The sequence below is a fragment of the Oryx dammah genome, unplaced genomic scaffold (genome assembly GCF_014754425.2).
Source record: "Oryx dammah isolate SB20612 unplaced genomic scaffold, SCBI_Odam_1.1 HiC_scaffold_27, whole genome shotgun sequence".
NCBI classification, from domain to species: Eukaryota; Metazoa; Chordata; class Mammalia; order Artiodactyla; family Bovidae; genus Oryx; species Oryx dammah.
In genome coordinates this window covers 15,057,252-15,084,846 of record NW_024070211.1, presented here as the reverse complement: position 1 = coordinate 15,084,846, position 27,595 = coordinate 15,057,252, and the positions used below count along the sequence as shown (strand labels likewise).

Below are 27,595 nucleotides of genomic sequence, written 5' to 3'. Positions count from 1 at the left end.
TTTCAGTTTCTTTCGCTGGCTCTTCTTCCTCTGTTTTACCTCAAAAGTTTGAAGTTTCCCAGGGTTTATTCCTAGGGACCTTTCTCAAGGTTTTAAATACCACCCATAAAAGACAAACGGTTATCTTTTAGTACAGTTTCTACCAATCTTTATTAATAACAGAGCACCTATTTTTAGGAACACATTGTGCCCAATTAAAAAGCTACATATCCCAGTATGGCCATGTGACTACGCTTTGGCTAATGAGATGTAAGCAGAAATGTGCCAGGCTTTCAAGGCAGTCTTCCTTTTTTTTTTAAGGCAGTCTTCTTAAAAGGAAAAGAGTGTACCTTTCTTCTCTTTTCCCTCCCCACTGTCTGGAATGTGGACGATAATGAGTTGAACTTAAGATTAGAAACCAATTGCTGAGAATGGCAGAGCAGCCTTGAACTTTTATTCAATAAATTTCAATAAAATAAATTTCTATCATAAGCCTTTTTTTTTTCTTTTGTTATTTGCAACTGAGTCTAATCCTACCTGATACCTTCCCATTGCTGTTAAAGCGGCTTGCTTGTCTCCCATTTGTAAGGCTGATTCCGTGTCTTCCCCCAGTCAGAGCAGTGGAGGATCAGCAGAAAGGCACTTCCAGGCCCCCCCCCCCGCCACAATGCTGGACATCCGTCCACAATTTGTAAGTAACCAAACTACCAGAAGGTTAGAATGGGCGGTGGACCTAGGAATAGTTTAGTACTGAATGCTAGATTGAGGGATTTGGATTTTATTTTGTAAACCTCTCGCAGATAGGGACACCCTGTCTGTTTCACCTAGTAATGCCTCCATTTAATAGAAGCTCAATGAATATATTCTTTATTAATTACTGCTTAATAAAAAAAAACAACAAAAGATGTGTTGGAAGGTAGACCAGTTGGGAATCACTCTGATTTACCCTCATCGGCTTTTTACATTTGGAGTAACTGAAATATCATTTGCTGGAAGCAGCAATCGGCCCAACCTCGAGGAAAGGCAAACCGAAAACTCTGCCGCACGTTCGATGCGACTAGGGACGATGATATTGACGGAAGAGGCCAAGTAAAACTAGTTGAGTTACCTTCTTCTCAAGATGGCGGCCCTGGAATCACCTGCCCTCCGAGGAGGCGGGGCTCCACCCCAGCACGCCCAGCGCGCCCCGCCCCGCTCGGCCCCGCCCAGCGCCCCCCCACCCTCCTGCATGGGCGGTGCGGGTTGTGAGGTGTCTCCGCGAAGCGCCTGCGCAGTGGGCATCGGCGCGCGGGGCGGAGGCTTTATAACCACTTCGTTGCTACAGCTTGGTTTCTATCTCTGGGAGGGCGGCTGAGGCGGCGGCGGCCGGGGCGCCGGCTGAGGGGGCGCTGAGGCGGGAGCTGTGGTGGCGCTGGGCGCCCCTCGCTCCTCGGCCTCTGGGGACCATGGGCTCCGAGAAAGACTCCGAGTCGCCGCGCTCTACATCTCTACACGCGGCTGCGCCCGACCCCAAGTGCCGCAGCGGCGGCCGGCGCCGGCGGCTCACCTTCCACAGCGTCTTCTCCTCTTCGGCCCGCGGCCGCCGCGCCCGAGCCAAGCCGCAGGCCGAGCCACCGCCCCCGGCCGCGCCGCCGCCGCCCGCCCCGGCCCAAGCCTCGCCGCCCGAGGTGCTGCCCGCCGAGCCGGCCGCCGAGGCCGAGGCGGAGGCCGCGGCGACAGTGGGGCCCGGGTTAAACGATGAGGAGGCGGCGGAGGGCGGTGGCTCGGGCCCAGAGGAGGTGGAGTGCCCGCTGTGCCTGGTGCGGCTGCCGCCGGAGCGGGCCCCGCGCCTCCTCAGCTGTCCGCACCGCTCGTGCCGGGACTGCCTCCGCCACTACCTGCGCCTGGAGATCAGCGAGAGCCGGGTCCCCATCAGCTGCCCCGAGTGCAGCGAGCGACTCAACCCGCACGACATCCGCCTGCTGCTCGCCGACCCGCCGCTCATGCACAAGTACGAGGAGTTCATGCTGCGCCGCTACCTGGCCTCGGACCCCGACTGCCGCTGGTGCCCAGCCCCGGACTGCGGGTGAGCGCGGGGGCGTGGCCCTGGGGCGGTGGCCGCGGCGGAGGGGACCTGGGGCCGAAGGCTGGACCCTGCGTGTGGCCGGCCGCGAGGGGCGGTCCTCCACGCACCGTGTGTGTGTGTGTGTGTGTGTGTGTGTCCGTGTCCCAGCGTGGAGGGAGAGGTGAGGGATGACCAGAGGAAGGGAGGCCAGGCGGCAGTTACGGCGGGCTGGTAACCGGTAACCATCGGCAAGCCCAGCCCCGTGAGGTGAACGCACCCAGTGCCCAACCCCTGCCTGAGGACTTGAGGTGGGGGCCGAACACTGGGTAAGAAGGGAGCTGTCCATCAAGTCAGGAGGCAGCGAGAGGCTGTTTTTGGTCCGGCGAACGCCCCTCTCCAGAGGAAGGGGTTATCTCTGAATGAGGATGGGGAGCGGATATCTGGCAAAAGACGGAATAAGAACATCATTCTGAAAGGGCAGCGCTTTGGAGGGGTGTGTCCAGTTGACTAGGGGCAAACTTCGCAGCGTTGCAGGAGAAGGTGTGCTCTTGCTGAGACCACCACTGCTGAAAGTTGGGATGCAGGTGACTGAAATGGCTCTAGCGGGAAAGGAGAGTTCACTGGCAGCGCTCGGGGGGCAACCTGGGCATTGTGGTGTGTCTTCTGTGCCCGGCTATTGTGTGGCCACCAGTGTGGTCCTTACACTGCTGCCTTGGGCAGGGTGTAGAGTGGACAGACCCTTTCTTTGTCCAGAGAGGCAATGGGGCACTGAGAAGGATGCCCAGAGGTTGATATGATTAAGAGAAAATGTGGTTCCCAGCTCCTCCGATCTTGAGTTCTTGATGTTGCACTGTGTAAATGCAGAGACTTAATCCCACCAGATTTTGCCATCTAGAGAATTCAGTGGAAAGCCCGCCCCCAACCTTTACTTTTTAAAACCTGATTGTGTGTTACTGTCAGTAATAATAAGTTAATAATAACATCCCACAAATGATTGCGTGCAGGAAAGAGGGACATCAGAGTGTGCCATTACCTGCTCTGTGACCTTGGCCGGATCATTTTATTCTTGTGTGTCATGTTTTGCAGACAAAAAGAGGCTAGGGACTCCTAGTAAAAAGCTGTATGTTCTTTTCTTTCAAAAGAACTAAGGGCTTTTAATCATAGCCTATATACCAAGGCTCTTTTATGATTTCCATGATGCTGCTATTTGTCTCATTCAAAAGAAGCTGTCATAGAGTGTCTAGAAGGGTAAGATGAGTTAATTTCTTATTATTTTTCTATTCTGCCAAACTTATTTAGAATGTATGTGTTATTTAAGCTCACTGAGATGAGGTTTCTAAATTACTTTGAAATGTTGTGGTCAAAGGTTGAGGTGTTTGTCTATGGTAGGTCACTTTCACTTTCAGTTATTAATAATAAGTATCAGAAAAAAACCTTGTAGGCCCTTGGAAAAGTTTGCTTTTATCTGGAGATCTGGTAGTCTTCCTAGCCTTAAGAGGTTAATTTATGTGGTATTGAAGTTTTACAGACAGTATTGATCTATTTTCTGAACTAAAGAAATATTTACTTAAGAGAACACTATTTGGTTCATTTTGGAATAGTATATTATTTCCTTTTTGAGATGTGAATTTCCTTGAATTTTAACTGAGAAATGTGGCATCACTGACATTTTATTTCTGGGAAAGTTCTCTTTTTGTTTATTTCTCTGAGTCAATCTCTGTCTTTGCTCACATCAATTAAAATGGACAGGAATTAACTTACAATCTTGATGATAACTCTGCACCATTCCTGACTGGGAAGTTATTAAAGTATTAGGCCATTTTTATATTAATCAAGTATTGAATTACTATCATATTATCATCCAGAGTGTTTTTTTAATTAGTTAAAAAATTATAACAATTTTAATATAACTTTTAAATATGTGGATTTAAAGAAGGGGAAGTGTAGGGAGAGCAAGCAAACTAGCATCTGAGTATCCATGTGTCAGGCATACATAATTTAATTTGATCCTTGCAACATTGTAAGATACATTTGATCTAGTTTTACAGATAAGGAAACTGAAGTTTAAATCAATTGAGTGACTTATTTAGGGTCATACAACTAGTGGGTGGTGGAACCAGGCTTGGAACACTGGTGTTAATTCCAACCAAGGCCAGTATTCTTTCCTCTCAAAGCTTTAAAAAGCACAAGCTTATCTGCATTATTGGGGATGCTACTGTTTGGGTCATTTCATCAAGTGTGATATACAACATTGAGAGAGCCAAAAAGGCTAGAATCTGGTTTCTTTTCTGATTCTTCTTGTTAACTGCCTGTTACCTACTTTTATTTTTCTTATCTGAAATAGGCCTAATCTTTTCCTTACTTGAGAGCCCTAATTGATATTTTAAGAGTGTTTTGAGAATTCAGGTGAAGATATTAGATAAACAGGGAGTAACTTTGTATTTCTATCACTTCTCAAATAGGTGGGGATGTGGCCAGTGGTTTTGCCATCTCTTGCTAATGTCATGAGAAAAATAGTTGTTTTGTTTTAATCAAACGTTGTTCTTTTGGGTCAGGTAAAAGTCATGGATGAGAACTAGAAGAAGCCTAAGACCCCAGTTGTTTCTTCTCATACCTGATCATCTTACTGACCACAGATCAAGTTCCTGTCAGCCAAATTTATCAAGTTCTTGACTCTGTGTGTGTGTGTGTGTGTGTGTGTCTATTTGGTGGGGTGAGGGGAGCATATGAGTGATCTTACAGAGTTGTGATCACTAGTTTCACTGTGATTACTCATGTTAAAAGCACTATATGTTAAAAGACTATTTGTTTATGAATATTTTTGGAACATAGAAAAGAGTCTTGAATTTTTCTTTTCCTATACTTGAATATAATTTTATTATATTCATAAATAAGGAAACCAATTTCTATGGGAAAACTTTCACATTAATATTATTAAGTACAATATTACCGAATGTGATCTTTCTTTTCTTTTTTTTGCTGTGCATGCACAGTTTGTGGGATCTTAGTTCCCAGACCAGGGATCAAACCCCAGGCCATGGCAGTGAAAGCTGCTGAGTCTTAACCACTGGACCATCAGACAATTCCCACCAAGTATAACCTTTAAAACATACTTTCAAATGAGATAAAATTCATTCAGAGTACAGATAACTGACATTTTTATAGTCCTTTATAATCTTCAGACTGTAACTTCACTCAAATAATTTCACTTTATTTTCATGCAGGTAGATGGTGGTAAACTCATTTGATAAAGGAGAAGGCAGTTCAGAAGAAGTTTAAGTGTGGGACCCAGTGTCTCAGTTGATAAATAGTACAATTGATCTACTTCCCTTTAGAGTCTCTACTTAAGCACAGGGTCTTTTCAGAAACCTCCAAATCATGTAAACATGTAATGTTTTCCTCTCAAGCGCCCTGTCTTTAAACCCTTTCAGAAGCTCTAGATTGTTGTTGTTCAGTCACTAAGTCATGTCCAGCTCTTTGCGACTCCATGAACTGCACCACACCAGGCTTCCCTGTCCTTCACTAGCTCTCTGAGTTTGCTCAGACTCAAGTCCATGGAGTCAGTGATGCTATCCAACCTTCTCATCCTCTGTCACCTGCCTTTTTCTCTTGCTCTCAGTCTTTCCCAGCATCAGAGTCTTCTCCATTCAGTCAACTCTTTGCATCAGGTGGCCAAAATATTGGAGCTTCAGCTTCAGCACCAGTCCTTCCAGTGAATATTCAGGGTTGATTTCCTTCGGGATTGATTGGTTTGATCTCCTTACTGTCCGAGGGACTCTCAAGAGTCTTCTCCAGCACCACAGTTGGAAAGCATCAAATCTTCGGGGCTTGGGTTTCCTTATGGTCCAGCTCTCACATCCATACATGACTAGTAGAAAAACCACAGCTTTGACTTTATGGACCTTTTTCGACTATACGCTGTCTAGGTTTGTCCTAGAAGACTTGCGGGTTTGGCAAAGGAGACAACAGAATATTTCCTGGCATACAGCGGGCAGATCTTCTGTACAGATGAATAGGAGATAAGACTGTCTTGACCTAAATTCTTTGTGCAGTCCACCACTTCAGCCTCTCATTGCTGCCTTTGTCTCCTGCGGAGTCCCCCTCCATACCTGTTCCCAGAAGGTAGTATTGTCTATTGGCCTTCCTAGACAACTGGACTGAATTATCCTAAAAACAGGAAGCTTCTGTTTGTCCCTAACACATTTAGGAGAGAAGAATAAGCTCCCTGAGCAAGACAGATTTCTCAGTCAGTGAAGGGAGGATTTTTCCTTTCTGAAGCTTTCCTGAATCTTTTCTCTTAATTTAACTCTGTATCTCCATTTTCGCACCTCTGTATCTCCTACAACCCCACCCTCCACCATTTAGATCGTCTTCCAACCCAATGTATCTTTCTCATATTTGCCAAAGTATTCATTCTAAAATAGAACATTTTATATCAGTCCCCTGCTTAAAACTGCTCGTACCTGACCTATAAGATGACTTCTTATGTCTTTAAGAACATATTATTTATATGATCTATCCTTATGATTTAAGAGCCTTTATGGTTTCCAACCATCTTTTGATCTTATTTTCTATTTTTCACTTCCATCAGTATTTCTCAAGGTATAGGCATTATTGAAAAGAAAAATGTGTTGGCATTGAATAAGCTTGGGAAATGTTGGATTGAACAAAATAAAGCAACTCTTATTTCTGAGCTCCTTAGACCCTTTAAACAATTCTAATATACACTGTAAATCTTGTTAATGCTAATACGCAGGGTAAATCTTCAATCTAATATAATGTCCCTAAACTTAGATCACCAGGAAACATGTTTGTTTTTGTTTGTTTTTTGATGACATTTTTAAAGCAGACCTGAAACTTTCATTGTTTGTAGTTTTCTAAGCTCCTTTAACAGTTATTCTGGCCTGTTAGTGTCTTCTGTTAGTGTCCTTATTTAACACTAAATCTTGTGCTCTGAGTAAATTGAGAGCTCCTTTAGACTAAGATACCTGTGTTCCAACTTTTTCTACAACTCTGAACAAAGTTTTTCAATTAGGTCCCAGAAGAATGGGATGAGTAGTTAAATTTTTGATAAGGGAGGTAAAGAATACAAACACCACAGTTTTGAGAAGAGAAACAGATAAGAGGAGGGTGGGCAAGAAGAGGACAGACAGGTGATCAGCGGTCCTTTTCAGAATCATATGGTGTTGAACCTTAGGTGAGTTCTGAGTATTGCAAAAAGGACTTAGACATAGTCCTCTTGACAGGGTGTTCGGCCTGGTGGAGGAGACAGATAGATAGTTATAAATGCAGTGTAATAGACATTGAAGAAAATACAGGTGTTCTTAGAAGACAGATGAAAGGTTTTGCATGATTGTGTCACTAAAGACTTCATGGAGGAGGTGATACCTAATCAGGGCTTGAAGAATATGAGTAGGAATTTGTGGTGGCTCAAACGGTAAAAGTATCTGTCTACAATGTGGGAGACCTGGGTTTGATCCCTGGGTCAGGAAGATCCCCTGGAGAAGGAAATGGCAACCCACTCCAGTACTCTTGCCTGGAGAATCCCATGGATGGAAGACCCTGGTAGGCTACAATCCAAGGGGTCGCAGAGAGTCGGACACAGCTGAGCGACCTCACTTCAAACAAAGATGAGGGTAGAGAAAATTAGGCGTCTTAAACCAGAATGTTATAAGCAAATGCTTGGAGGTATGTAAATTCAGGACTAAGTCTGCAGTCTAGTTTCGTTTGCTTCTGGATGTGCAATATGGGGAGCATGATCTGGGAAGTGACTTGAGATTAATCTGTAAAGGTAGACTGGATTCAAATTGGCAGGTCTAAGTGTGCCATGCAAAGAAGTATAGATTTGAAGGACTTTTTTCTTTCTTTTTTTTTGAAGGATTCTAAGCAAAAGAGTAACATCATGATAGATAAACTTTTGGTATTGGAATTTGGATTGGAGTAGGGAATAAGCAGACCAGATAGTCTTGCAGTTGTCTGTTCAAGAGATGACATGGTTTTGAACTAGGGCAGTAAAAAGGAAGATAGTGATAGTATGGCTCACTTGCCCTGTGTCATCCACCCTTATATATGTTCAGAGTCTGTTTGTAAATGAAGTTACTTGGCCTGGAACAGTGAAGTATAGACATAATATAGGAACACATTTCTTTAACTACCAGGATTTGTTGGCACTTAATCAAATTTATACTAATGGGATTTCCACCCCCTAGGCCAGAGTAAGGTATTGTTGTGTTCTAGCCTGTCACATTATAATGTTTCTGAAGATAGCAAAATTAATAAGTTGTATGAACTTAAGAGGGAGAAAGGATGCTTCTGTTTTCTTAGCATCATGTAATTTCCTAGACCTTACTTTTAGCTTCTAATTAGCGAACCTGAATGCTCTGTTGAGCTAAGAAAGCAGAGTATGAGAGAGATTCCAATGTAGGCCAGAGAAGAGAAAGAACAAAATAGTTTTTTTTTTTTTTCTTTTCTTTTTTTGACTACCTAGGGTAGGAGATTGCCCTATTCAGAATTTAGGAATTTACTCCTCAAAAGGGCTTATACAGAATTTTATGATTAAGTTATAGTAATTGGCATATAGAAAACCAATAGATACATAGATAAGTTTAAAAGATTGCTTTAGGGAAATGTAATGGCCCAAGAGAAGAGCTAGATGACCTGGGTAAAATAAAAAACCCAAAGAGGAGAGGGTCTCTATATCATTCCTTCAAAACAGGTGTTTTAAGCATGACTCAGTGTGCTAGACCCTGGAGATTAAAAAATGGTTGGTATTTTTCCTTGCCTAGTCTGGCTGGGAGAAGCATACATATAAACAGATATTTACTGTATAAGTATTGTGAAGTACTGTTAAGTATTGTGAAGTAATTATGCACAGACAGGAAGTGGGCAACCAACTGCCTGGAGAGGTTAAGTGGATTTTATAGAAAGGATGACATTTGAGCTGGTTCTTAAACGGATTAGTATTTGCCAGGGCAAGAAGTAAGCAAAGGGCATTTCAAGGCAGAAAGGAATAGAATATGCAAAGGCTAGGAAGTATGACAACATGTGCTGTGTATTTATACCATAACTTTCAGGGCAAGATCTCAAATGCAATTTTAAAACATGTTTGGTTACACTTGAAAGCGGCAAGCACCTATACTTCCATTTTAGGGATAGAATCTAAAGTTTGGAGATTTTAATTAGCTCAGTGTCATGCAGTATGAGTCAGGGGCAAAGAGCCTAGACCAGGCACCCCAAAACCGGAATGCCAGGTCTCGTGCCCTGAGTAATTCTGTGTCACAATAATAGGTTGCTGTAGGTTCATGAGTATTTGAGGTTATTTTATTTCCTTCAAAATTCCACACCCAAAATTGATATTGTCAGTTCTATCAAATGTTCTTTATAAAAAAAAAAAGAGAAAAATCTGTTAATAAATATTACTCCCACTATGTGAGGTAGAAACGTATCATAAAATGTTCAAAGGCTTCCTGACTGGCAATCTGTTTAATTTGTATTGTCTTATCTGAAGTTGGCTTAATACTTTTTTCTGAGATCACCTAGTACCTTTCTTATTTAACACAAAATAGCAAGCAAATCACTTTCTTCAGGAAAAATGTTGTTTATCTTTAGTAGTTATTTTGCAACTAGGTGGGATAAATTTGCTCAGAACTCCTACAGGATATGAATCATTTGCATTTATACATTGAATTCACTTTGCTCTTTCTGAAAAGCATTTTAATACAGCCTGTATTATATAACATAGATGAAACCTTATCATTGATATTTTCAGTGTCATTCTCAAATCAACTTGCAGAATCTATGATAAGCCTGGAACTTAAGTTGCTGTCATAAATATCTAGTGTACAGTCAAATAAGCAAACTGTAAAATAGATCTGAGAAAATGCTGTTATGCTTTTAAGTTGTTTGAGGTCTTTGGCTATTGGAGGAGAGCATGGAATTGGGGATGACAACACCAAGCCTGCAATCATTGACTTGTTTAAAAATTGTTTGAACTTTCACTACTGCTGTCTTCCCTTCTTTGTTTGTTTAAATTACTTTTTTAAAAAAATTCTTATTTTAAATGCATCCACTTACTAGGGTAGCCTGTGCATTTAGTTGAGATTTTTAGAGTTAGAAAGGCTAATAGTTGTAAATACATTGGATTATTTGTAGGAAAATAATTCTTGGTAAATAAACATGAATTGTAAGAAACTTAGTTAATGCTGGTTGATGCTGATAGATTCTGAATTGTGTTTCATAACTAATAATATGTATAGAAGGGATTAGGAGGAAATAATTGCCATATTCCATGTTGATTAATAAGACTGATGAGTGGTATTCTTGGATTCTGGAACCTGTCAAGAAAGAAGGTATTTCAAGGTGTACATTCAAGTTGGAAAAAATTATGGAAAGATAAAAGGAGCTTTCAATTGTCTCTCAGTCTGTCATGAGGTCAACTTCACTGTGAAACCTGAAAAAGTATTGAAATCATAAAACTCCCAGAAGAAAATATAGGTAGAACACTGTTTGACATAAATTGTAGCAATATTTTTTTTTGATCTGTCTCCTAAAGCAGAGGCAATAGCAAAAATTAATGATCCTTGGACTTCCCTGATGGTACAGTGGATAAGAATCTAGCTGCCAATGTGGGGGACATGGGTTTGATCCCTGGTTCCGGAAAATTCCACATGCCCAGGAGCAACTAAGCCCACTTGCTACAATTACTGAGCCCAAGCTCTTGAGCCTGTGAGCTGCAACTATTGAGCCCACATACCACAACTCCTGAAGCGCATGCCCTGGAGAGTGTACTCTGCAGTAAAAGAAGCCACCACAATGAGAAGCCCCTGAACCACAGTGAAGAGGAGCCTCCACTCACCGCAACTAGAGAAAGCTTGTGCACAGCACCAAAGACTCAGCACAGCCAAAAAAAATAAGGGACCTAATTAAACTTAAAAGCTTCTGTACCACAAAGGAAACCATTGACAAAACAAAAAGAACCTACTGAATGAGAGAAAATATTTTCTAATGATGTGAGTGATGAGGAGTTAATATCCAAAATATATAAGCAGCTCATACAAATCAACATCCAAAAAACAAAAACAAACAGTCCAGTTGAAAAATGGGCAGACTTGAATAGACATTTTTCCAAAGAAGACATACAAATGACCAAATCACATGAAGAGATACTCAGCATCATTCATTAATCATCAGAGAAATGCAAATTAAAATCAGTGAGATGTTATCTCACACCTATCAGAATGGCTATCATCAGCATGGCCACAAATAACAAATGCTGGCAAAGATGCAGAGAAAAGGGAACCCTCATATACCATTGGTGGCAATGTAAATTGGTGTCGCCATTATGAAAAACAGTATGGAGATTGCTCCAAAAATTAAAAATAGAATTACCATGTGTGCGTGCGTGCTAAATTGCTTCAGTCATGTCCAACTCTGTGTGACCCTATGTACTGTAGCCTGCCAGGCTCGTCTGTCTATGGGATTCTCCAGGCAAGAATACTCGAGTGGGTTGTCATGCCCTGCTCCAGGGGATCGTCCCGATCCAGGGATGGAGCCTGTGTCTCTTATGTTTCCTGCGTTGGTAGGCAGGTTCTTTACCACTAGTGCCACCTGCAAAGCCCCTGGAACCCAGCAATTCCATTCCTGGGTATTTATCTGGAAAAAAAACCAACACTAATTGAAAAAGATACATGCACCTTAATAGCAGCACTTATAACAGCACTATTTGCTGTTGCCAAAATATGAAAGTTGCCAAGATATGCAGTTGCCAAGATATAAGACTTCCCTGATAGCCCAGTTGGTAAAGAATCTGCCTGCAGTGCAGGAGACCCCAGTTCAATTCCTGGGTTGGAAAGATCCGCTGGAGAAGGGATGGGCTACCTACTCTAGTATTCTTGGATTTCCCTTGTGGCTCAGCTGGTAAAGAATTTGCCTGCAATGCAGGAGACCTGGATTCAACCCCTGGGTTAGGAAGATCCCTGGAGAAGGGAAAGGCTACCCACTCTGGTATTCTGGCCTGGATAATTCTGTGAACCGTATAGTCCATGGGGTCACAAAGAGTCAGACACGAATGAGCGACTTTCACTTTCAAGATACGGAAACAATGTAAGTGTCCATCAACAGATGAATGATTTTAAAAATATGATGTACATATATATTAGAATGCTACTCAGCCATAAAAAAAATTAAATTTTGCCATTTTCAACAACATGAATGGACCCAGAAGATATTATGCTAAATGAAATAAGCCAGAGAAAGAAAAATATAGATGATATTACTTATATGTGCAATCTAAAAAATAAACTAGTGACTATTAAAAAAACAGACACACAGATATAGAGAACAAACTAGCGGTTACCTGTGGGGGAGAAGGGAGGGTTATGGGATAGACAGGATAGGGGTAGGGCATTAAGAGGTACAAACTACTATATATAAAAATGTTACAAGGTTACATAGTACAACACAGGGAATATAGCCAAAATTTTATAACTATAAATGGAATATAGCTTAAAAGTTGTGAATCATTGTTGTACACCTGAAATATGTAATATTGTACATGAACTATACCACAGTTTTTTAAAAAGTATACTTGCTTTAATTTTTCCTATTGTTCTTTATTATACAAATATTCTGTCCTTTAAACAAATTCTGATTTCTCTAAATATAGCAAACCATCAAAAGGAAATAGTTTTGTACCCTTATTTATGAAACTTGCTATGACAGACTGTTCCCAAAGCAGCTTAAACTATGACTGAATACATGCTAGGAATTCAGGCTGAAAGTCCAATGGTTAAGACTCTGTGCTTCCACTGCAGGGGAAATGGGTTCAAACTCTGGTTGGAACTTTCTCACACAGAATATGCGTGCATGTTACACATATGTGTGTTCTTTCCTCTATACCATATGAACTGGTGGGGGACACCAAACAGTGTTACCCCACTGGAACCAATGCATAATGTCTTAACTTACTTATATCTTGTCCTATTTCCTTACCCAGGTATGCAGTTATTGCTTATGGCTGTGCCAGCTGCCCAAAGCTGACCTGTGAGAGGGAAGGCTGCCAGACTGAGTTCTGTTACCACTGCAAGCAAATATGGCATCCAAATCAGACATGCGATATGGCCCGTCAGCAGAGGGCACAGACGTTGCGAGTCCGCACCAAGCACACTTCAGGTCTCAGTTATGGACAAGAATCTGGACCAGGTATAAGTTGGCGTAGTCTCATTTGTCTCTTTATTTGATATTTCATAATGTGAGCCCAAAGTTGGGAGAGATTACCTTAATGTATGACTCAAGGATTAGAAAGCAGAAACTATTTGGTAATACTCTCAATAGTATATTTAATATGTAGCTTCTCTCTCTAGCCGTTTATAGGCTGTCCAACCCAGGTGAATTGGAATAAAGTAAAACTGAATTCTGTAGTTTCTACCTTCTTAGTAATATGTCTCAGATTGGAGAGCAGTTAGGTACTTTTGCTAGAGGCTTTTTCAGTCCTTTCATCGTGAGCAGAAAGACATTTAGTATTAAACCTATACTGTTTTCCTACTAGCTTTAAGTACATCACTGTTTTTGGAAGTAGGGTACAGATTTGAGGAAAGCAAGCGATGTTGGTATGGATTAATGATTAACCTTAAAAGAAGGAATATCACACATTGAGTTTCAACCTTGACATGTCAAAGGAAACCTGTTTTAAAATGTCAGTGGGCTTACTACCTTTTATAAATGTGCTTTATTTCACTGATGTCATTTGAGAGAAGCTGGAAGGAAAGATTTACCATTCACTTTTTCCTGGCACAACCTAATCTCCTTTTTGTTTTTAATAGGTTAGTTCCTAGCTTGCTGTGAAAATTACCAGGTGTATGCTACTTAGCACACATAGTTGGTTTTAGATTTTGAATTTTAAAGTATCGTGGCAAGAGGCTGTGGATTGTATTAACAGCAAACTGCAGTAATACTTGTCGAACCTGTGAAAGGAGTTTCCTGAACTAAGATTTTTCAAGACTTAAAGCCAAATGCAGGCTATAGACTGTTCTTCCTGTAAAACTGTGCTTTTCATTCCACCAGCCTATTGACTGCTGAAATTCCATTTTTCTTGGAACCATCTTTCTCTCTAGGGAAGTCTCTTTGCTCAGAGTGTGGCTCACGTGCTGTTGACGATGCCAGTTTGGGGGATAGGCAGCTCAATATGAGACAGGATCCGTTTTATGAAATTTCCTGAGGTCTAGACGTAGCCAGCCTTCCAGCGAAGTGGGTTGCGCAATCTGGAATCCTCAGTCAGGAATTCTTGACTGTCTCATTTCTTATGCATACTCCTGAGAATAATAAAATCAAACTAGGTTTAAGTAGGGGTATTTTTCTACCCATTCTCTCTCCCTCCCCTCAGCAGACGACATCAAGCCATGCCCACGATGCAGCGCTTACATTATCAAAATGAATGATGGAAGCTGTAATCATATGACCTGCGCAGTGTGTGGCTGTGAATTCTGTTGGCTTTGTATGAAAGAGATCTCAGACTTGCATTACCTCAGGTGAGATGAGAAAGTGTCCTTTTTTTTTTTTTTTTGGAGTATAATTGCTTTACAATGTTGTATTAGTCTCTGCTGTACAATGAAGTAAATAAATCAGCTAACATGTATACTTATATCCCCTTCCTCTTGAACCTCCCTTCTGCCTCCACCATCCCACCCCTCTAGGTCATCATAGAGCACCCAGCTGAGCTCCCTGTGCTATCCTGCCGTTTCTCACTAGATCTGTTTTACGCACAGTGGTGTGTATATGTCAACCCTACTCTCCCAGTTCATCTCACCCTTCCTCTGACATCCTTTTACCTAAATCAGTAAGAGAACAAGACCATAAAAACAGTAGGTCCATTGTTTTTATTTATAGTCTTCGTCTCTTACTGACTGAGGGAAAAGGATGTCAAAGAGACATCATCTGTCCTCTCGTTACAGCATAAGGAAGCTATAAAAACTTCCTCTGAAACACCCTTCCAATCATGTTTTTCTCCAGCTCAGCAACTTCCAGTGACTGTATTCCCTTACCTTCCAGATAGAGTTCAACTTCCTTAGGATGGCTTTTAAGGTTTTTTTTTACAGTCTGGCCCCAGTATACTTTCTACCTTTTTCCATTTTGCTTTCATAAATACTGTATCCCAGATTGTCTGTGTCTCTTCTGTGCTCTTAGCTCCCTGACCGTTCATGTTCTTTCCTTTGCCTGGAATGCCTTCTAATCACCTCACCTCCCAGCACCCCCATTTTATCTCAGCCTGTTCAGTTCTTATCTAGTCTTCAAGAGCCACTTTAAATGCCATTCCATCTGTGATGCCTTCCCCCAGCTTTTTCTGCCTCATTCTTCTTTACTGACATTCTTTACATGTTCCTTTATAAACATTATGACTTTTACTTCGTTTACATGTCTAATTTTGTTAAGCTATATTGTGAATCTTAAGGCCAATGTTAACCTTTTTCCAATTCCTTGGATGTAGTAGTCATTGAAATATTGTCCTGAAGGAGGTAATATTTACAAATTTAACATTCAATTTTGTGGATGAAACACTTTCATTTCCAATTTAGCAAACATTTGAGTACTTACAGTATACCAGTTATTACTGACCTAGGAGTACATAAGATATGACCCCTAACTTTCAAAATTGCTTACCCTGTCTAGTAGAAAAGATAGCACACAGGGAGTAAACAAAAATGGCTGGACTCAGAACAACTAAATGTAAAAGTGGGCAAACTCAGACTATGAAACTGTTGTAAAGGGTGTGATGAAATATTTTTAAATCTTATCCTAGGAAAATGATTTGCAGTATCTATATATGCCAAGAAAACTATGCAAATCAAAGAGAGTTCCTTCACTGCACAATACAAAATGTTTGGATGAGATGTCACGTGTATAGACTATACAGGTTCCTGTGTAGTATCACACAAAGAAGTAGGTTCATTTTGGTGGGTTAGAAAGGACAGAGTTCAGCAGAAAAGAATGGAAAAAAGGTTTCAAGTTTAGGGACCTGCCTTTACAAAAAAATTAAAGAGCCAGAACTCTTAATAGTTTCTCCTCATGCAATATATTCATTTCTTATAACCTCCTATAACTATTAATCACTCTTATAGAAAAGAAGGCTCTTGCTCTTATCAAACTCTCTGGTAACAATCAGCATTTGTAATATTGACATTAACTTTGGCATATTTCCTCTGCAGCCCCTCTGGCTGTACATTCTGGGGCAAAAAGCCGTGGAGCCGTAAGAAGAAAATTCTTTGGCAGCTGGGCACATTGATTGGTGCTCCAGTGGGGATTTCCCTCATTGCTGGCATTGCCATTCCTGCCATGGTCATCGGCATTCCTGTTTATGTTGGTAGGAAGGTAAGATGTTGTGTTCTGTCCCTGTTCCATCTTCAGGTCTGTTGGTAGAGTTTTGAAGGAAATGGGGAGGATCTTATATTTCAGAGCTGCCTGAAAGCCAAACAGGTTCTTGAATAATAATAGCATTAATTTCCTAAATGGATTTTCATAAACCCCCAAGAGATCTAAAAGTTCATATTGACATCCTGGGCCTGGTTTGTCTCAGTGACTTAAAGGTGAAATGCTTACTTCACTCCCCTACATTGTCTCTTCTTGTATTAACTTTGTCATATTAGTTTATACCTTCCTGGTCTGAGTTAGATTAAAATGTGAGAAAGATGTCTCTTTGAGATGAGGGACTATGTTTTAATATAGATAACTTATAAGGGAATATTTACTTATCCTTTTTCTCCCCAGCAAAAAATTGATGTCCTAACTCCCTGACAGGTATTTTCTTTCTTCTTAGATTCATAGCAGGTATGAGGGAAGGAAAACCTCCAAACATAAGAGGAATTTGGCGATCACAGGAGGAGTGACTTTGTCGGTCATTGCATCCCCTGTCATTGCTGCGGTTAGCGTTGGTAAGAAGCTAGCCAAGACTACAACTTCCTCCCCCACCTGACCTCACCCCACCCCACCTACTCCTATCAGCTTTCTGGCCTCACAGTTTAGCCAGCTGGCCAGATGTTTCACCTCTGGAGGCTCCTACATTTTTATGTCAGACCCACCTTGGGAGTTAACTCTTGTAGGCGCTGTTATTGTTATTATTATCAAGCTTCCTTGGTGGCTCAGATGGTGCAGAACCTGCCTACAATGTGGGAGACCTGGGTTTGATCCTCTCATCAGGAAGATCTCCTGGAGAAGAGAATGGCAACCCACTCCAGTATGTTTGCCTAGAGAATTCCATGGATAGAGGGGCCTAGAAGGCTACCGTCCAAGGGGTCTCAAAGAGTCAGACATGACTGAGCAAATAATACTTCACTTTCATTATTATTATCAGCCACACTAAAGCATCAGAGTTTGAGATCTTTTATTCTTAAGTTAGTACCTAGAACTCCATCTGGCACATAAAAAAAGGTTGAATTAAAGGATATTACTTTAAGGCCTAGTTTTTCACCTTTTCTCTTCCCTCTCCACTGCTATAAAACCCACAAAACAAAATTTTGATTTACTTAATGCCTCATAGTATTTTGGGAGGCATGAAGGTTTGTTTTAGAATAATTATAAGATAACTCCATTTGCCAGGAGCAGGTCTGAGGGTTTTGCCTATATTAATTCATTTAATCCTCACAAGAGCATAGTTGTGACAGAAGGTATAGTAAGTTGTCCCATTAGCTGGGACATGAATCAGGGCAGTCTGACTTAAGAGTCTGGGCTCTTAACAACTAAGCCTTTCTGCCTTCCACAGCAGTAAGATTTTAGAATTAACACTCAGGGGTGGGGTGGGGATCCTGAACCCTCAGAGTCACTTGTTTCATGTTTGATTATTAATTCGTTCTGGGATTAGCATCTCAGCAATGAATGGAAGTGGGGAAATGAAAGCAACATACAAATGTGCTGTGCTGGGCCCTATGCATACATTGATCGTTGGTAGCCTGAGGAAGACATGTCCAAGGTTGTAATGGCTGGTAAATTGAAGCCAGGATGCTAACCCAGGCCTTTCTGATTCCACGTCCAGTCATCATTCTGTTAGACCAGGCTGCTTCTTTAGCACAGTCATATTCTGTCTTTCTTCGACCCTTTATAAAGTAGTTTGTCTGTCTTCAGCTATGGGAAGGAGAATTCAGGACAGCTGCAACCCCATGGCCTGCTGACGTGTTTCCTTCTCTTCCCCAGGTATTGGCGTCCCTATCATGCTGGCTTATGTCTATGGGGTTGTGCCTATTTCTCTCTGTCGAGGAGGTGGCTGTGGAGTTAGTACAGCCAATGGGAAGGGAGTGAAAATTGAGTTTGATGAAGATGATGGTCCAATCACAGGTAAAAGAATTTTCATCTCCCTTTGAATTTATGGGATACAAGATAAAAGTCAGTAAAATTCAGCACATTTTACAGAGAGATTGACATTGGATTACTTTGGATAATGAGCTTTATAGGAGGTAAAGTATTTTTAGCTTTTCATTTCTTTGTTCCAGAGTTATTAGGTTAATTCCTCTGGTACTTGCCTCTTTGTGGCAGGTACTCCAAGTAACTCTTAAGTATGCTGGTAATAGTAAATTATATAAGTATAATAAAGTCTTATATCTGCACAATACTTTATAATTTTCAGAAGACTTTACACAGTTATTATTTCACTTGGTTTTTACAACAGCTCTGAAGAGAGAAGACCAGGGCTGTTATTATCCCCAATTAATTGGAACTTCTTTAAGCCTTTGTCTCAACATCTGTTAAGTGGGTTTAAGAACTTCTAAAGAGCTGGAACTGTAGCAGGTCTTCTGACTTATGCTTTGATGTTGTTTCCACTTTACCATATTAATTAGCCTGAGACACAGAGATCCCCAGAGATTTTTTCAAACTTCCTACTAGAATCAGCACATGACCTAAATGTATTTGGAAATATTTATGTTTGATTAGGTGGCATCTGTAGCATAATGGAAAGAATAGTGGACTCAGAATCACATGGCGGTATTGTGTGACTGACCATAGATAAGGCATTTAGTTCTAAGCTTTCATTTCCTCATCTAAAATTGGGGTTACTAGTCCCTATTTCTTGGGAAAATTAAATGTGAGCATATGTGAAAATACCTGATACATGATGGCTGCATGTAGATGCTATTCACTAAGTGAATAAATGAGTATTTTTCTACATGACTATTCTCTACTCTGAAGAATCATTGCAAGAAGATCCCAGACCCTGGTTTGATACTGTGCTATCTTCAGTTGTGATGTTTGGTTCCATCCCCAGTGGCAGATGCCTGGCGAGCCCTCAAGAATCCCAGCATTGGGGAAAGTAGCATTGAAGGTCTAACTAGCGTACTGAGCACCAGTGGAAGCCCTACAGATGGACTCAGTGTTATGCAAGGTCCATACAGCGAAACAGCCAGCTTTGCAGCCCTCTCGGGGGGCACACTGAGTGGTGGCATTCTTTCTAGTGGCAAGGGAAAATACAGCAGGTAAGCGATTTCTGACAGAACTAGTTGGACTTATGAGAAGTAACATATCATGTTGAGCCATTTCTTTGTACCAGGCATGTCTCATATAGCATCTCATTTTAATATAATCATCAATGGTGTTTTTTTTTTTTTTTAACTTTTGCAATTAGAAAACAGGCTAAAAAGATTGAGTGACACAACATAAAAGTTCTGTGTTTCTTCCCACTGTACCATAGTGACTCCATATAAAGAATAATCTTGACTTCAGATCCTCCCTCTACTGTGTTAGGCTGCCTCTTTTAGAAAGGGGAAGCATGCATTTTTGTAGAATTCCCAAGACTATGCCCTCCATTAGGATTGTCACTGGCTTTTAGTTGAACAGCATTTATGCTGTATCTTGTTGGCTTATTGGTACTGTGATCCTTATAACCTTTCTGTTCTGATTCCCATTTGATAAGAAAAATCAATTCTATAAACTTGTGTTCAGAATATGTAAGTCTTTATGACTGAAATGGTTGTGATTTGGTTGGTTGTTTCACCAGGTAGATAAAACAGAACACATTCAGAGGAGCATAGCAGACGTTACATGAGAAGCAGTTATTTGAATAGCCTGGAGAAGAGAGGCCTGAGGAGGGGTAGAGGTGATACAAAACAAGGCACAGAGGTAGAGGAGACGCTGCCTTCAGTTACCTGCAGGGCCTTGAAGCGGAAAAGGGTTAAGACTTCTGCCTCATGCCAGGAGATAGATTAAGATGATCGGCAGAGGCTAGAGGGAAACAAATTTTGTTTCGTTATAGAGACTGTAGGAAAAATCTGTATAAAGTCCAGAGAAAGAATGGATTATATCAGTAGATAATTGAGCTCTGTATCTCTGAAAGTATTTGAAGTGAGACCAGAGGGCCAGTTGGCTATTAGGAGGTCAAGCAACAGTTGGCAGATGGGCTGGATCCCACACCTGAATGCGTGTCACTCACTTGGGAGCCTTTTAAAAATAGATTGCAGTGCCCTATCCCAGAATTAATAAATTAGAATCTCCCATAGTGGGACCTAGGAATCTCTGTTTTGAAAATTCTCCCCAGCTGATTCTAGCATAGCCATTGCACAGACCAGCTTCTAGGAACCACCCAAGGAGATGGCCTTTGTGAAAGGCCTCTTCCAGTTCTGAGAGTGATCTATGGCAGAGCTGAGACTAGGACCCAGGTCTCTGACTCAGTGCACTTTCCATTGCACTGCCTCATTTTCCTGGACTGTGGCACGTTCCTGAAGGGCATCTAAGGCTGGAGGAGCAGAGCAGAGACTCAGACAGCAGGATGGAGGTTGACTGAATGTGCAGCTGTAGGCTGCTGCTGACCTGTTGGTGTCTCCTGACTCTGGTTCTCTCTTGTTAGGGGATCCCGCCTCCACATGCTGGAGAATTCACTGCTCTGCTTTCTTAAAACCAACACCCCTGTAAATAAGCAGACATAATTGGGGACTGACTTGCTGAAACTGCAGCTTAGCCAGGCCAGCTGTTCCAGTTCTGTGAAAGCCTTTTATAGGAAGTGAATGAGTCAGATGGGTTTGACTGTGAAACCCATTATGAGGAAATACTTAAATGTGCAACCAAATGATATTGGAGCCAAGATAGGAAAAGCTATGGGTCCTCTGAGACACCACCATTGGGAAAGTTTGCTGCCGTTGGAGGTTGACTCTTATATGTCCTTTAAGCTCATAGTCTGGGGGTGATTTGATTGCTGAATGTTTAAGTTCCTAGTACATGCAAGACATGGAGGGTAAATTGTAAAAGAGATGTGGCCTCTCCTCTTTTGGAGCTCACAACTGAGTGTGAAAGAGATGTGTAAATTGATTTAATAAGTAGGTAGTTGCTGTGGAACACTTGGCAGAAAGTGGTTTGACGGAAGAAGGAAGGGAGACAATGCTTCCTTGTTGTTAAGAACTGAATATGAATTTGTCACATAGAGAAAGGAAACTTCAAAGAGAGGGACTAGCATATGCAAAGTCAGAGAGGTATAAAATGTGTATAGGTGTGTAAGGGGAAAAAATCCAATGTGATTAGGATTTAGGATCTATGGTAAGAAGTGGAATTGGAGACAGAGCTTGGAGGCAGATCAGGTAGACCTTAAATGCCTAATGGCAAGGGGGAGCCAAGAGAGGGGCTGTTAGAGTAATTAGGTTATTATCCAGTTTGGCACTGATCTGAAAGTTGTTTGACTTGAACTTACGGCTACTGGAGACAGCACAATTGCAGTTACCCATGCGGGAGCTGTTGAGAGCCTGAAGTTAAGCAGTAGCAGTGGGGATGGAAAGGAGGGGACGATTTCAAAAGATAACTTTAAGAGAGAAAATGTGTGGGCATCTCTTTGAGCTATTTGGCATTTGGAGAAGATCAGATCAACTCAGTTTGCAAGAGAATAATGTAAGAGGTATGTGCCAGGAAACAGACTGTCTTGGAATACCCAGGTCTCATATTAACTTAAACGTCCCCTCTTTACACAGGTTAGAAGTCCAAGCCGATGTCCAAAAGGAAATTTTCCCCAAAGACACAGCCAGTCTTGGTGCAATTAGTGACAACGCAAGCACTCGTGCTATGGCCGGTTCCATAATCAGTTCCTACAACCCACAGGACAGGTACGTGAACAGTCAGATGTCTAGGAGAAGTTGCATTCTTTGGTTGAGTTTTGGCCTTAGAAGCTCAATGCCTCATGTTAGGGCTCTGTGTACCATATAGTGGGATACATGGTGTGTATACCCTGTGGATTCATTGAGCACATTCTTGGTATGGGAGTGTTTGGCATCTCTTGATTGATTCTTCTGTTAGCACTTGATTTTTAGAGGTTTTTTCTTCCTTTTTTTTTTTTGGCTGTCCCAACAGTGTAATTATTCACATGGAACTTAACAAGCTAGATGGGTATTCACTGATGCTTATGGCTCTGTGGTTTCTGTTCTTACGTTGATCCTTGCTTGATGTGGTTCCTGTAGCCTATTTCTCTATTTTTGAGAAGCTAGTGTATCTGGTATGGTGTGATTACAGCACTCCCTACTGGAGAGATTCTGGTTTCTTCTCATTGTAGCAGAGAAGTAAAAAGCTGTGACTCTTTCACTTTAATATTTTGAGGAAGATAGTGTGAGGTTCTGATCCTTAGTTGAATTTTGGAAGCTCATTTTTAGTTGTTTAAAGAAATTGGCAGAATAACTAATAAGGATATATAGCACAGGAAATTCTTCTCAATATTCTATAATGACCTATGTGAGGAAAGAATCTTTAAAAAGAGTGGCTATGTGTATAGGGATAACTGATTCACTTTGCAGTACAGCAGAAACTAATGCAACATTGTAAATCAGCTATATTCCAATAAAAATTAAAAAAAATAAATTGTCAGAGATGTTTGCATGCATATTTTAAATCAGCAAGGAGATCTCATTGTTCTTCTCCATCTTATTTGAGTACTAGATTAAATTTTATTTTCTCTAAAAGTGAGCTCTAGTCTACTATTTACCTATTTTTTTGGACTTTCTAATCCTGAACCCACAAACTGCTTTTACCAACAGGTGTAGCATGACCCATGCATGATTCAGCAAAGTGGATTTTGTCTCCACAGAGAATGCAACAATATGGAAATCCAAGTGGACATTGAAGCCAAACCAAGTCACTATCAGCTAGTGAGTGGCAGCAGCACAGAGGACTCACTCCATGTTCATGCACAGATGGCGGAGAACGAAGAAGAAGGCGGTGGTGGCGGTGCCAGCAGCAGTGGCCACGGTGAAGAGGACCCCCCCTGCAAACACCAAAGCTGTGAACAGAAAGACTGCCTGGCCAGCAAGCCTTGGGACATCAGCCTGGCCCAGCCCGAGAGCATCCGCAGTGACCTTGAGAGCTCTGATACACAGTCAGATGACGTGCCAGACATCACCTCAGATGAGTGTGGCTCCCCTCGCTCCCAAGCCGCAGCCTGCCCCTCAACACCCAGAGCCCCCGGTGCACCAAGCCCAAGTGCCCATATGAACCTCTCTGCCCCAGCTGAGGGCAAGACTGTCTTGAGGCCAGAAGATGCAGAAGCCAGAGTATGAAGTGGAATGAATGCTCCTGTTCTGAGAAGCACACTTGTAACTGCATCTTTTGGAATCTTTTTGGGGGGCAGGGATTTCTGTACTTTTGTTTCAGAGATTCTCTGGTCACAGGTTTTCCCCAGGGAAATTCTGAGAAATTTGCAGTTTCTTACCAGATGAAACATGGGAATTTTGCCCTTAGTTCCATGCATCCCCACATCTCCTTCGCCCCCCCCCCCACCCTTTTTTAGTTTTAATTTATTGGTTAAACTTATGGTGGCAATCCGTGAGGTGTGTCAAAGAGTGTACAGATGTATGTGTGTATATTGTATGTATGCTAACATATTACTGAAGGACACATTTTAATAAATAAAAATTTCTGTCGTAATTCAGCTCCTCTCATTTTCCTTGGCTTGGATAGTCCTCCAGAGCCAAGTGTTTGATTGAAATAGACCACTACATCTTTAACAATCTATAAATCTGAACTTTCCTAATCCCAGGGAAGAAAGATGGTATTCTAACCAGACTGGAAGGAAGTGGAGTTGCTCAGTCGTGTCCGACTCTTGGCGACCCCACGGACTGCAGCCTCGCAGGCTCCTCTGTCCATGGGATTTTCCAGGCAAGAGTACTGGAGTGGGTTGCCATTCATCTACAAACCCACGACTCCTAGCATGACAGAAAGCAAAGCCAAGATTGTTTTGGACTGTGTAGTCAGACTGAAGAATTAGCTGGAGTCAGTCAGATGCCCTCTAGAGGCAGCTGTGCAGTTTTCCTGTTAAAGCTTTATTTACCCCTTTCTGGATTATACCCCTTTCCGGATTGTGCTTCCAAGGAGGGAAGGGGTGTCAGTTCCACTGGCTCTTCAGAAATACCAGTAAATGTTGCATGGTTGTAAGTTGGGGAACAGAGGATTCTTCCTAGATGAAGAAATGTACCTATTCTGCTTAACCACCAAGCAATACCTAGGTGTTTGTTATGCTTTCCAGTACACAGTCCCTGTTGCAAAAAAACAACTTTCTAGTTTTGCCAATCTAGTTTTAAGTAAGGGACAAAGGAATCTGACTAGAACTTGTAATGAAAGGAGAGAGGAGACATGCCATCAAAATCACAGCATATTTAATTTTATCTCCTCTTATAAATTTGTCAGAATTGAGCTACTCCTTGGTTTTGGCTCTGTCTAGAATAATGGTCTTAGAAATGAATGTTCATACATAGTATAGCAAAAAAATTAAAAGATTCATGAGACCTGATGTGAGTTTCCAAATCTGGCAGTAATTTACTTTGGAACTGTTTGAATCAGTTACTCTCTCATGCCCCTAATTTACTGTCAGACAGTAAGTATTTAAGGAGCTTCCATGCCAAACTTCTCTGTCACTTTAACCCTGGGCCCAGAGGAAGAATTGAAAACATCCTTTCCCTGAGGACCAGATGGCTTTCTGTTTCCTTTCACAGATGTACCTGCTCTTTGTCTTCCTGGCCTGTGCTTTTACTATGATGAGGATGGTGAGTTTGGACAACAGCCAACTTGGAAGGTTCTTATCTCTTGGGCATCCAGACTTAGCACATTGCCCTGCACCTGGGACAGGAAGTGCTGTTAGTGGACTTTGGATCTCTGAAAGAATGCCTGGGAGGGTGTCTTTGTGTGAAAAAGGGAACTTGTTGGGAAAAGGGGCAGACAGTATGGGAATCTCTGAAATGCAAATTATCAACTCAAAGACTTGTATTTCTCTCCAAGCCTCATCAAGGGAGCAATTAACAGGATAAGATCAAAGAAGTCTTCTGAAGGGGCAGGAGTTTGCAGCCAGAGCTGTATTCTTATCTAGATTCCAGTTCTTACCTAGATTCCAGTTCTTACTGCTGTGAGAATTGTGTGAGTGTATTTTCACTTAGCCAACGTGGGGATCATGGTCCTAATCACGGAGTTATAAAGATTGTTAGATGGAGTACCAAAAATGCTTTTGTTAAAGGCCCATATATTTTTCTCCTGTAAGAATAAGAAGAAATAAATTAAGGGAGATTATGGGTGCCATCTAAAAAAAGCTCACAACTGTAGACCAGAGGTCATGAAAAACCAAGCTTATTCTAATCCTTTGCAACGTTGTATCTCCTAGACATTAGCAGACAAAAAGACCCTTCAGCACCACCTGGAGGAGACCATGAGTAATGCGTGGGGAAAGTTGATGCTCAGCTTAGAAAATGGGGAAAGCTGAATATCTTTGTATAGCAGTGTTCACTCATTCTGAAATACCTACTGTTTCAGGTCCAGGATGCAGCAATAAGGAAAACACAAAAATGCCTGACCTTGTGAAACTCATGCTGTAGTGGGAAAGGGCAATCAAGATATATAGTCTGGATGAGGATAAATGCAGTGAAGAAAAGAAAGCAGGGAAAGCAAAAAGAGTAGTAGATGGTGCTGCATTAGGTAGGTACTGTGGGCCTCTGATAAAGGTACATTTTGTTAGAGTCTTGAATGAGAAAGAACCATGTGTCTAGGCAAGAATATACCAGACATGAATAAAGTACAAACACCATTTGATGGAACATCCTTAGTCTGTTTAAACACATACACACACCTACAGCATAGAGGCCTAAATGACTGGAACAGAGTGGACCAAGGAGGAGGGTAGTAAAAGGTTGAAAAGGTGGCTGAGGACAAGATTGTGTAGACAAGGACATTTTAGGTTCCTCTGAGGCCAGGAGGAGAAGTCATCTTCAAAGCCAGACAGATGGGGTGCTTGTGGTCAACTTTAAAAGGCTAAAACTGGGAGAGGGCATGTCTGGTCACCAACCCTACTTGGATGGGCCAGTGAAAGAAATTTATGGAAATGATAAATGGGTACTTATTCACTTTGACCACTTTCTAATGTACTTTCTTGTGCTCTAGAGATTGAAAAGTTAAAACTGCATGTCTTGCACTTCCTTGAAACCAAGGTTCTGAATGCTTTGCCAGTTAGATGCACAAACAAGGATGTTGAAGGAGGAAGTGATTCAGGGGTCATCTTTAGCAACGTTATTGCTCCTGCAAAGATACAGAAGACTTAGGTTTCCCTCCAGCGGTACACCAGTATCCATCAGTACACCAGTATCCATCAGTACACCAGTATCCATCAGTATCTGTGTGGATGTCAATGGGCTTCCTGATCCATAAATAACCATTCGTGATGTATGTTCTCACAGTCAGCCAGTGCTCACCTCCTGGTTCCTCCTCTTCCTGGTGGTGGCAGAGGTGGCAGTTCTCGTAGTGGACCAATCTGGGAGTCTTTCCTGGATGCCCAGCCTAGAGCCCACTTGCCCAGCTTTCCAGTTCTTTTGTAAGTGCCTAATTTATCTGTATCGAATTCTCTTCTACTTAAAATAGATGGAACAGTTTTGTTTCCTGAAGTTTCAGAACCCTAACTGATACAGTATTTGTTTCCAAAACTGGTTACAGATAACAGGCCCTTAAAAATGGGATTCTTGCTTAGTTATGACTAAGTTGGATTTGAAGGAAGCGAGAATCTAGTTGTTATTGGAAAATGGTAAACTGGTAAGCAAAGATTATTTATACTTGTGGTCGTGTTAAATGAACTGTCTTTTGGATAAAAGACTTTGATAGACCAAGTGGTTGCCAGAATGGACCATTGTGTAAGAAATGAAGACTTAAATGGTGGGGCTTTTGCTAGAGAGGTTAAAAAAAGAAAATGAAAGTCTCAAGTGCTTTTAAATTTTCAGTTCAGGGCTGTCTTGTAGCCACAAGGCTGATGTACATGAAAAATGAAGGGGAGATTCTGGCTTATTGAATTACAACATAAGTTAAATTCTTAGCTTACCAGGTCTCTTAGGTGAAAATTAGGATGCTGTTTGGGAAAGAGTAAAGTGAAAATGGGGACATTTGAGTAGATTTGGATAAATCCTAGTGTTCTGAACCCACAAACTCTACACTTTGCTTCTCTTACCAGCAGAAGCAGCCCTTCTTCCCCCTGTTGATAGGGCTGGTGCTGTCTTACTTGGAGACGTTGGCTAGTTGCATTGAAAGGAAATGTTTATTGCTGCCCCTTATTGCTATCAGATCTGTGGCTAGAGTCAGATCCCAATATGCTTCTGAAGCATATTGAAG

The 27,595-nt window shown here is 41.6% G+C and overlaps 1 protein-coding gene across 2 annotated transcripts; it reads left to right on the top strand.

The window, feature by feature from the left end:
- Positions 1-1,329: 1,329 nt before the first annotated feature.
- RNF19B (ring finger protein 19B) lies at positions 1,330-23,887 on the top strand. Of its 2 annotated transcripts, none has more exons than XM_040228079.1 (9): positions 1,330-2,044; positions 13,017-13,222; positions 14,406-14,547; positions 16,222-16,384; positions 16,830-16,944; positions 18,200-18,340; positions 19,266-19,473; positions 21,949-22,080; positions 23,052-23,887. In XM_040228079.1, exons 1-9 carry the CDS (start codon positions 1,425-1,427, stop codon positions 23,518-23,520), a joined length of 2,196 nt encoding a protein of 731 aa, XP_040084013.1. In that variant the 5' UTR covers positions 1,330-1,424; the 3' UTR covers positions 23,521-23,887. The 2 variants fall into 2 exon arrangements, with proteins under 2 accessions (XP_040084013.1, XP_040084012.1); XM_040228078.1 differs by having other exon boundaries at positions 14,403-14,547.
- The last annotated feature ends 3,708 nt before the right edge of the window (positions 23,888-27,595 follow it).

Bases quoted from the DNA above. Each gene is read 5' to 3' on its own strand.
- RNF19B (XM_040228078.1), top strand. From the start codon at position 1,425: ATGGGCTCCGAGAAAGACTCCGAGTCGCCGCGCTCTACATCTCTACAC. The intron at 2,045-13,016 runs GTGAGCGCGGGG...TTCCTTACCCAG, and splicing joins TGCCCAGCCCCGGACTGCGG to GTATGCAGTTATTGCTTATG. The intron at 22,081-23,051 runs GTACGTGAACAG...TTGTCTCCACAG, and splicing joins TCCTACAACCCACAGGACAG to AGAATGCAACAATATGGAAA.